This window comes from Triticum aestivum, chromosome 7A (genome assembly GCF_018294505.1).
Source record: "Triticum aestivum cultivar Chinese Spring chromosome 7A, IWGSC CS RefSeq v2.1, whole genome shotgun sequence".
Taxonomy (NCBI): domain Eukaryota; kingdom Viridiplantae; phylum Streptophyta; class Magnoliopsida; order Poales; family Poaceae; genus Triticum; species Triticum aestivum.
The window spans coordinates 730,556,071-730,567,119 of record NC_057812.1 but is presented as its reverse complement, the minus strand read 5'-3'; the positions used below and the strand labels follow the sequence as shown (position 1 = coordinate 730,567,119).

At 44.4% G+C, this 11,049-nt stretch overlaps 2 protein-coding genes across 4 annotated transcripts; one reads left to right on the top strand and one right to left on the bottom strand.

The window, feature by feature from the left end:
* Positions 1 to 2,553: 2,553 nt before the first annotated feature.
* On the bottom strand, positions 2,554 to 7,205 carry LOC123147178 (uncharacterized). Its single transcript, XM_044566411.1, has 4 exons — positions 6,782 to 7,205; positions 5,672 to 5,795; positions 5,343 to 5,568; positions 2,554 to 2,690 (listed from the first exon to the last, which is right to left on the bottom strand). The coding sequence occupies exons 1-4, from the start codon at positions 7,129 to 7,131 to the stop codon at positions 2,638 to 2,640; spliced, it is 753 nt and encodes a 250-aa protein (XP_044422346.1). The 5' UTR covers positions 7,132 to 7,205; the 3' UTR covers positions 2,554 to 2,637.
* A 187-nt stretch (positions 7,206 to 7,392) lies between these two features.
* On the top strand, positions 7,393 to 10,268 carry LOC123147177 (uncharacterized). Of its 3 annotated transcripts, none has more exons than XR_006473086.1 (5): positions 7,393 to 8,048; positions 8,171 to 8,236; positions 8,438 to 8,549; positions 8,690 to 8,799; positions 8,877 to 10,268. XR_006473086.1 is itself a non-coding variant. In XM_044566410.1 (4 exons), exons 1-3 carry the CDS (start codon positions 7,692 to 7,694, stop codon positions 8,447 to 8,449), a joined length of 435 nt encoding a protein of 144 aa, XP_044422345.1. In that variant the 5' UTR covers positions 7,393 to 7,691; the 3' UTR covers positions 8,450 to 8,549; positions 8,690 to 10,268. The 3 variants fall into 3 exon arrangements, 1 of the variants encoding a protein (XP_044422345.1); XR_006473087.1 differs by having other exon boundaries at positions 8,690 to 9,826; positions 9,899 to 10,268; XM_044566410.1 differs by having other exon boundaries at positions 8,690 to 10,268.
* Positions 10,269 to 11,049: the final 781 nt, after the last annotated feature.

The following is an 11,049-nucleotide window of genomic DNA, read 5'->3' as shown; positions in this document are numbered from 1 at the left end:
TTCTCCCCTTCTCGACCAGCACCGCCGCCTCCGCCGCCATCTGCCGACGACCCCTCTCTTCGCTGCCGGTGCGCGGCCGCCGCCAACTACGGCAAGTACATGAGATCTCCACTCTTCTTCCCTTCCCCAAACGCGTCTCCCTACGGAGGCGGATCTGAGCCGATTGGTTTGGACTGAAACTTAGTTTTTGGATTGGATCTTGATTTGGTTTATATGGTTTGAGACCAAATCAATCAATTAGTTTGAGCCGCCACTACCACCTACTACTACTTCAAATCCAAGAGCCGCAGTTGCCAGTCGGAGCTCGTCGGCTCTCTCGAGCTTTGACGCCATGTCTGATCTAGATTCATGATGTGCCCTCGCATATGGCTTTGTCCACGGTTTGAACCTTTGGATTCAATTCAAAAGTTGAAAACGGTTTGTACTGGGTTGGATGACGCGCATGTATAGTTCGGTTTGGTCTAGATTCTAAATGAAAATATCTGGATTGGTTTGGTTTTGATGTGTGCCGTGGATTGGATTGGTTTAAGTTTTGATGCCGAACTATTCCCAGGTTTAGATGAACCGGGCATTGCCATTGTCACTGGCATTGCTTTATTACATAGATGATAGAAAATAGATTGATTGGCCATTGCCAGTATAGGTTATCACTATGATTTATTATATGTATGATCTTTGTATTGTACTATGTACAATTCAACTTAGAGTTCAACATGTTCTGTGTAGAATGGAGGAAGCACAATGTGGATGCTGCAACTCACGGTGCCGGACCAACCTTTCTACTCCCACGTTGTTCGACATCTACTGCCAGCCTTCTTTTGTTGTTGCAGCGGTAATAATTTATATGAACCTTCTGACAGTACATTCTTTTTGTTTTTTTGCTATTTCCACTAATGTATTGTGTCTGCTATTTGTTTTTATCTTACACAGATCGTACCATGCAATGTGAGATTGGCATTCAATGAGCTCGTCGCAGACACCGTGACCTTCGACGCTCTTGGGGGCCCATACACTATGCAGGTCGAGAAGGGGCGAAAGATAACCCAGATAGGAGGAGATGATTGGGATTGTTTCATCGCCCGCATGCGTCTTAGTGGGGGTGAATTGATCAGCTTCTCCTTCAGAAGAGATAGGCCCAGGATTTCTGTTATCTATCTAAATTTGATTCCGGATAGTGAGGATGAAGTTCACGAGGACGAAGATGGTGCTGATTCAGATGATGATGAGAACCCACTTGTTGAATACCTGTATGCCCAAGGACTCAACCTAGGCGACGAGGAAATCGGCAACCTCTGGGACATGCTTCCGCTACATGAAGACTACCTAGGGAAGCCATTCGTGACCCGCCTCACAAGGACGAATGTTAAACGGCATATCATGGTATGTTACTTAGTGTGGTAATTACATGATATGCATGCTTAGTTAGTGTAGTACTTCATATAAATGCATGTTGTAGTACTGTGATGAGAGGCCAAGTTTAGAATTCATTTAGTGAAGAATTTTATGACATGCATGTAGTGTAGTAATATGCGATGATATGCTTAGTGTACGCAGTAATCTAATGATATGCCTAATTACTATAGTAATTTGATGCTTGGCGTATAGTGTAGTGATGTGATGATATATATGCTCAGTGTTGAATCCAATGATATATGTGTCTTGAAGTGTATGCTTTGTTGATAATTGCACGTGACATGATCATATATCATGTCAACTGTTTTCAGAAATTACCCAAGAGGTTACTTGATAGCTGTGGCATCGACCCGGGCGAAGAAGGCATGGCTGCTGGACTACGCCTTACCAGAACGGGCTCCATCACCAGCTGTGCCTATGCAGTGGACACGGACGGTCGCACTGTCTTGAGCAGGGCAGGGTGGAAGAAGTTCCTTCGTGCCAAGAATCTTCGGGTAGGACAGGCCATCCTACTCACTGTTGCGAACACCCGTCGCCATGACTTGAGGATGATGATCACCATCCACCTCATTTAGAACTGGGGTGGGCCATGTATCAATGTGAAATGAACTTGTTATGTTAGCTCTTGTTTGCGAGTACTTGTCGTGTATTACCGTACCTATATCTACTCATATCTAGGTATTATTGCTTGTGATGGATTGCAACTATTATTAACTGGTAACTAATGCTCTACTAGCTATGATTATTCCACTGTGTGATGTTTTATATGCTGTAGTGTGACATGGTAACTGTTATATATGGTAGAGGCCGGTCTCTAAGACCTTGTACAATGCAAAGTGCTTAGGGATGTGCTTCCACTGTGTGATGTTTTGTACGTGTCAGGTTGTAGTATGAAATGCTAACTGTTCTATATGGTAGTGGCTGGTCTCTAATTGGACCGACATGTTGAACTATAGTATCAATGGTAGAGGCGTTTCGTTGTGCGCCACATCCAACAGTTCACATAATTAATTATCCAAAGATTAAGGTATGAAACCCTTGGTCCTACATAGCAACATTTCGTTCCAAAAATTAAGGTACTTCCACATTCAAACTAACTAATACTACAAATTCGAAGGAACTACTTAATACATTAACAGCACATAGGGAAGTAGCCCTGGTCCAACGGCTTGATAAATGATGAACAAAAACTGAAAGAAGAAGGATCAGCCAGTAGCAGCACCATCAGCCTCCCAGCCTCACAACTTCAGCCAGCCTGGTGAACTCCAGGTTTTTTCCTGCAAAACACACATGTGATGTTGGAGGCAAGAAAATAAATATGCCAGGGATCTTGTCATGGCACCTAATCGCACGGAATGCTAGTATAGATGATGGAGAACAAAACATCCAACATGAGCAAATTCATAGGAGTTCTAGATCCATGGATACCATCAAGAAAAAATGCTCAGTTTTAATTCAGACACAAGACTTGGTGAAAACATGCATATTCATATCAGCAACATTGATATGGCATCTTTGCAAGCTTGGGTCAGTGACTTGTCTTGTGTTTCATGGCATGACAATAATTTTAACAATAAATAGACATGAAATTGACCCAAACTCATGTACAAAGTTATGCCATATGATGCATGTATTAATTCACACATAAATGACAAAATGCCAACTTTGTATAGAATTTGCAGTACTGAAATATTTCAGTGTGTACTGAAACTGCAGTAGTGAAATAATTCAGTATGCATCGGTGTGTACTGAAATTGTAGTAACAAAATATTTCAGTGCCTACCGGTGTGTACCGAAATATTTCAGTGTCTACCACTACAACATTACAAATTTTGCCTAGCGCAGTACTGAAATATTTCAGTGCCTACCGGTGTGTACCGAAATATTTCAGTGTCCACCACTACAACATTACAAATTTTGCCTAGGGCAGTCCCGAAATATTTCAGTGCCTACCGGTGTGTACCGAAATATTTCAGTGTCTACCACTAGAACATTACTAATTTTTCCTAGGGTTCATATGATGCCTAGGGTTCACATACATCATAATCCATCCTCCAAATCCATGTACTCAAATATTCATGCAATTCATTGAGATTAAAATGCCATCTAGTATTCCCTCTCTGAGCTATTACGATCAGTATCACCACGATGTAAGCACGAGCAGTAGGAAGATGAGGAGTGGGGAAGCTTACTCTAAACATAGCTACCGCCGCCGTTCATACGAGGAGAGCGGCGAGGGAAGCGTAGAGAACGGCGGGAAAGCGAGGTCGCGACCACTGTCCTCCTCATCTTGCGCTTCGGATTCTTCGGTGACTCGGTTGGAGGCTGCACAATCTGCAACGGCACCTCGTGCACGGTGGGTTCCTGATCCAGTGGATGTTCTACCCTGGATCTGAACGTCCACCACCTCCGCCTAGTCCACTCGCTGGACGAATTGGCCTGCTCCATCGCCTAGAGGAGGATCTCGATCTTGTTAATCGGTTGTGCGGGCGGGGGGCAAAGCTTTGCCCTCTCCTTCTTCGTCATATTCTTGAGAGTGGCCATTGCCGTCCAGTTCATCTGCCTTGTGTTGTCAAACCAAGAACGAATCTCCCTCAACCTGGCCAACTTGACCTGGTCGCCGCCGGCGATCTGCATGAAGTCGGTGTTCTCGCCGCCGGCCATCAGCTCGATCTGCCATGTAAGAGGGGGTGGGGGTGGGTGGGGGGGTTGCCTGAGTGGAGCGAAGTTGCAGCGGCAAGAAGGAGGAGATGACTGCGGTGGACTTGGAGGAGAGGAAGGAGATGGCCGCCGATGAGTAATTGTGGAATGTGTAGCACCATGGCGGCGGTTATGCATTCGACGAGAGGGGCGGCGCGTGCAAATTTTCCTAGGACTAATCTGCCCCTAGATTAAAACGCGTCCCTACCTTGTCACGAGTACCGGCCCCACTCGTTTTAGTACTTTCGTGTACTTTCATCGGAGTACTACCCAGTACTTGGTATTTGTCTGCCGTTAGATCGACATCAACGAACGGTTCTAAAAAAGCCCAACCACTCTAAAACTTGTAATATTGTACATAGCACAAGATTATGTATGAATAGAAGTGGTCTTCATGTATCAGTTCAACACATGCAGCAGACTTAGACTAGCAAGCAATGGGTGCAAATATAGCAGGTACTACAAGAAAATAGATATCTATCAATCATTGTTTACATGGCGCCCCTACCAATATTATACATTTGGATTTGTTCTAGCTACAATCTAAGATACAATCCAAGAGCACTACAAGAGTCCTCAAGGTCACGGCACTACCACAATGGATGTACATTGGCATCCTATATATTTGTTGTTCCATAATATTCTGATATTTCTGATTCATGTCCGGAATTAAATTGGTACACACGAGAAACTTTTTTTTTTGGGGGGGGGGGGGGGGGCGGGGGGGAAGCAAAAAAAAACCCACATTGGAAGCAGCTTCTCAATGACTGGTTTATGAAATTAGCATCTTTCCACGTAGTAGGATCATGGGAATGAATGGGAAAGACTTCACTATATTTCTTACTGTGAACAGGGCTTATCACTCCTGTTGAGCAAATAGTACTACATGCCAACATCTGTTGTTTCATAATTATTATTTGTATGCTGTTGGTTTTACTATGCATTTATCAAGGTCACATGTGTTAGTTAAATAATGTTAGCAGCAAAGGAGATCTACAATGTATAGTATTACCGAGCACCAATTAATTGTGAGGACCTAGAGTCACTAACATTTTCTTGGTCCCTGTTGGTGTGACCAAGTAAGGGTTGGTACTTAATGATCGGAGCTTTAGCCACCAAGAGCACGATGTTGGTCACTAAATACCTCTAGCGAGTGGTGTCAATACATAATTAGCAACCAATATTTAGGTACAGCACCAGCTACATAATAAGATATCCGGAAAACATACCATAACAGGGAACATCATCAATAGTCGAGACATGCAGCACACGCATAGGCTCGGTATCCTCCTCCATCTGGAGCTCTGGAATGAGCATGAGCTCAACGAAGAATAACCTCTTCGTAGGGTGATTACTCTTCTGGGGAATGGCCGTGAAGTTGACATGAGCATATGTCGTCCCACACGCCTCAGAAAACCAGTTAGATGTCAAGGCTTCACCAAGGTCAAACTTGTGCTGGTTGTTGACAATTGTTTTGGAAGATCTTGTTAGCTCATCAACCGTAGAGTTATATCAAAAGAAAAATATCAGAGTAATAAGTTGTGTGTGCAATGCATACCTCGGTCTTTGTGGCATTGTAATGTGCCAAGGCAAGGCAAGCAAAGTGTTTTAGTTGTGCTCCATGAGTGGGGTTACGATGTGAGAAGCGTGCCTCCATGTCCTCGGCGGTCAGATACTCTTCCCTGCAGGCAGTGAGAAGTAAGCTAATTAGCACTTATTTTATTACATTAGGTAGATAAAATTATTTCGTATCTTTGGTAGCTCCATGTTTCATTGATAATTCACATGGCCTTTGTTGTTCTAGATAACACAGATAGATACATAGGTGTTCAAATTCAGACTGGGTAGAAAACCATAAAACATGCAAATTCTCGTTTTTTTTATTAATAGAACATCAACAACGAAGAAAATGAATAATACGTTTTAGGAGTACTTTTGAGATCCTTATTCAAAAACCAATTTTGATTCCAACATCACACATATCTGTCATTTACAAACCAATTTGCCGATGCCACTTATAGTCACGGTAATATGCAATGGGATGTGCATCTATGTATGCATCTAGCTAGTGAGTAAACCAAGCATGGCTATCTTTCCAGTATATGCATATTTGACCTGTATGTTCATTAACTAGTGGTGGAGCATGTAGTGATGAGGGCGGAGTCAAATAGTGAGTGTCCTTACTTTGTGTCTCTAACATGAAAAAATTGTGTCTTCTCTTGAATAGCTCCCTGAATAATTTAGATGGACATTGTGGCATGAATTATGTACCAGCAGCCTAATACACAATTTGGATTCTAACATCAAACATAGGAGTATATGGCATGAACAAACCAATTAGTCGCTGCCACTTGTTGGTCTAGGAAAGGCTGCCTCCATGTTTTACATCTACTCCCCCGGTCCGAAAAAACTTGTGTCAATCTTGTTTCTCAAATGGATGTATCTATCACTAACTTGGTGCTAGATACATCCATTTAAGGGACAAGTTTTTTCGGACGGAGGGAGTATCTATCTATCTTCTTCTTTTTTGCGAAACACATCTATCTATCTATCTACTGAGTAAGCCAAACATGGTCGTGTTTCTAGTGCATGCATACTTTAACTGTATGTTCATTAACCAGTGGACAGTGGTGGACAAGGGAGCAAGTCGAAAAGTGGGTGTCCTTACTCCATGTCGCTGGGCTGCGGGTTGCGGTTGACGACTATATGCTCCGGCCAGCCCTTGGCGATCCAGCGGTCCAAGCGGAGATTCTCCTCCTTGAAGGCCCGGAAGGCGATTTTGGCCTCCTCCGTGTCGCACCCGCTGTCGTCCATCTTCTCCAGCTCGTTGGCACGCTCCAGGGCCTGCCGCTGCAACTCCTCAGGCGTTATGAACCATATCCCCAGCTCCCCCCTTTCCTTGATGGCATGGGTCGCGGCGCGCGGGACACGCGGGAGCCTCCCCCATGTCCCCGGCTTCCTCTTCCTTGCCGGCGCCGCCGACTTGCTCGACAACGACGCACTGGAGCCGCCCTCCATCGAATTGGACTAGGAATAGGTGGTTCCTGTAGCCTAGGCTTTTGCCGAGAAGAGGGAGAGGTGCGCCGTCCCGAACCGCTCGCTATTCTTATGAGGCTTTCTTATTATTGTTGGGCTATATGTTGCGGACCAAAAGCAGTGTCCGTCTCCGGAAATTACTGGAATCCGTATATCTCTGTGGAGTTTTATTATTATAGGACTATATATATTTATTTTCTATTATTAAAGGAGAATCGAACGTCGTGATGGTTCAACCTTGTTCAATCCTCGCCTCCTTATGATAACCATCGCGCGACCAACCTCCACCCCACCTCGTCAGCTCCACGCAAAAGAAAAAATGCAATCCGCACGATAAAGAAAAACACGACGGTTCGACCTCGCTCCCACGCTTCCCCGACGATAAAGAACGAAAAAACATCCACGAGCGCACACGTCGCACGCCCCATCTCCCACAAACCCCCCTCTCTCTCCGGAGAAACTTGCCGCCGCCGTCCAACCCGAATCAGCCGCTCTCCCTCGTGCTCCTGGCCGCCAACGCCCTCAAGCCGTGGCACCAGGCGATGCTGCCTCCGGCTCCGAGCCTCCGACACCTCCCTCCTGACCGGTGCTCGCTGGCAGTCACGTCGTCCAAGCCCAAGATGAAGGCCAGCCCCGAATCCCTCTTCGGTTCCTCGTCGCCATCCGGCAGCAAAGGGTCTCTCTCCCATCGCAATCAGCCGTGGCTTCCTCTAGCCCTCCTCACTGCTGACACCAAGACCAGATCCACGCCGTGGGAGGTGTCCGCCGTCGGCGACCTGAGGAACATCGCCACCTCGAGCCTCAACCTCAACTCGCTCAAGCATAGCCTTGACGCGCTCCATGGCGACTCCGCCTGTGACCTCGAGGCCTCCCACTCCCGAATCTCCAAGCGCATCAAGGTGACCACTCTGATCCCATTCCTTTTGCAATCCTTAGCGCATCGATCGATCCTGAGATGTGCCTGGATGTGATGTGATGGATCACATTCGGTGTCTCTTGATGTTGTTCACTTAAGATGCAGATGCAGAGCTGGCGGAGAAGGAGCATAGGAAGATGTTCGAGAAGATTGCCGATCGAGGAGATGAAGGTACAGTCTCATTCGATTTCATGGTTGATCCAGTGTTGGTCGTGAGTGCTACAGTGTATCTAAATATAATTCATGTCGTGAAATTACAAGAAGTTGATGACAGAGGTGCACTTGTCTTCGTCTCGAAGTACTGCAGCGAGCGAACACATACATCTTCGAACTTTAGTTCAGTTATTTACTAACTTGGTTGGCACTGATCAGTTTGCAAGATGACCTTACCTGAGATGGCAAAGTCCGTGGCCAGAGTTATTGATGGCTTGCGCAGTCGCTACAACATCCCACCTACGCGAGCTTAGCATAGGTGTCTTAGTTGGTAATCACTTCTCCTGTCATCAACTTGACATATGAGTTGATCATGTTCAGTAAATTTTCATGAACGTATGAGTGTTTGTCCATGAAAATTTTCAGGTGTAGTATGTATCTACCAGGAATAGTAATTATTGTTGGTTACAGGTTACCAAAGTGTTGTGGTTCCTTGGTTCCACCTCCTCCTTCGCCATCTACTACGGCACCTGCGAGCTCGTCGAGTCAGTGCTCTCCGCCCATTCGTGCCCTCTTCGTCGGTTCGCTCCTGTCCTGCACAACATGTACCTTGCCGGATGCCTTCGGTGCCCCACTCCTGATCAGGTGTATCATGCAGCACCTGATCGATGCACCAAACTACAAAAGGGCCCAGTGGTGGACTGGTGGGGAGGATGCATCCATGCGGAAGGTCATTACAGAGGAATTCTAGGTGAATCGTACCAAGGATCCTGCACAACGCGAGCCTTGCTGTTGTACGCCTTCGAGACATCGAGGCTACGGTAAAGATGGAATCATTTCCTTCAGGAAGGTAACCTCTTGTTTTGGATAGTGCAGTTTTCTTGAAGCTACCTAGCTAGGTATAATGAAGATGATGGGTTCGTTTCAGCATAGTTTCTGTTTCAGTTATTGAGTTCTTTGAAGGCTACAACAATTATAATATGAACCAATTGTGAATCTCTCATTTGCTTTGATTAGTTGTAAGTTGTTCTGTGGCATACAATTTCAGACTGGTGCATGTGATTACAATGAAAGTGCACATACATGATTTTTTAGTGTTCCCCACTAACTGAAAGCATATTGTTGGAGTAAAAGCTCTCCACTACAGTACCATCCATACGGAAATAACAAACATGCAAACACTCAGACTAACAATTGGATATAGTTCTTTATGTATTTATTAGTGCAATCTTCTTGTCATTGTTTTAAAGATTGCATATGTATATGTGTGACTAGAGGTTATGCCTTATAAGTGTTTCCGTTGATTCGGGAAATGCAAGTAAGGTGTACATGTTAGTTTTCAGTGTTCATTGTAATTTTCTTGTCTTGGACGTAATTTAGATATGAGATATTGGACTTTGATTCTGCATTGAATTTATTAACGCTCTAGAGTCCACCCTACCTAAAAAAATCGCCCTCCGCCACTGATGTACACCACAACTTTACCTTGGAAGTATATATGGGTATGGTGTGCAGTGCACACAAATGAGGACTACGGCCTATGGAATAGGTGTTCCTGGACCTGCTTCCATGTCAAGTCATGTGAGATTTGATCAAAACATGTTTCAGGTATATTCACCATGGAACTTTTTTTATTAATTTGATGAGATCGATTACTTCTGCTACCATTTGATTCTGTAGGAAGGATACATGCATCGTTTTTGCTCAGGCGATGGATCTGGAAGAGATGGGGTACTTGTTCATGTGTCATGCTCGTTCAAGAGCCTCTCATTGCTCATTCCACAAAGAGGCAAATGAGAACCATGTCTATATGAATGGAGAAGATGTAGGCTTATTCCCATAAAATCTTGTTCAGCAGCCCAACAACAGATAGAAAAGATGACATGGACCACGATAAAGATTTAAGAATCTTTCAGTTCAAATGTCTCTCCTGCAGCCATTGTTTCTAGAGGAGATAGCTCTGATGACTTAAGGGTGTCACAGGCTAATGGTGCTGAGCCCCCAAAATGTTTTGTAGTCAATGGATATTTCTGATAAAAACATTAGTTATCGAGTGGATAATAGTGTTTGTCTATCTCAAATATTTAAACTATATTATAGTTTAAATTGTGATTTTATATTGTTTGAGAGACTGCTAAGAAGCTCATTACATAATCTCTCTATATGGTAATTGCAAGGATTATCAAATGTACAGTTTAATGCTATCCTTCAGAGAATATAAGTTTGATTGGTTGTCTCAGGCCAAACATGTTTAACTTTGAGCAAGTTAATAGAGAATGATATCATCATCTATGATGCCAAATAAAATTGCACTATAAGAAGTTTGACTTACAAAAACCTAATATAACATGTGGGGCAAGGAAATATACTTGAGCGACATGAGGTGGTCGCCCCTATAGGGAAAGTAGATATTTGTCCGAGTGATGCATGCTACACTCATGTTCATCAAATACAATGATCTTTTCATCAATGTATCTTTATATAAGTTTGTTGTTCCGTGGCAACGTACGGGTAGTCGACTAGTATAATATAAAGAAAAGAACATCCTGTCCTTTTGCCCGCTCCTCACACGTCCAATTTAATTATTATATTATTATAGGACTATATTATACGAAAATTCGAATCTGAGTTATATTATCATTTTTTCTTCCCCACTAGTAGAAAACAGGGCTTTGGTCCAGGCCGGGTCAGCCCATTAGTCCCGGTTCAGTCTAGAACCGGGACCAATGTGGGCATTGGTCCCGGTTCGTGAGCCCAGGGGGCCGGCCGGGCCACGTGGGCCATTGGTCCCGGTTCATCTGGACCTTTTGGTCCCGGTTGGTGGAATGAAT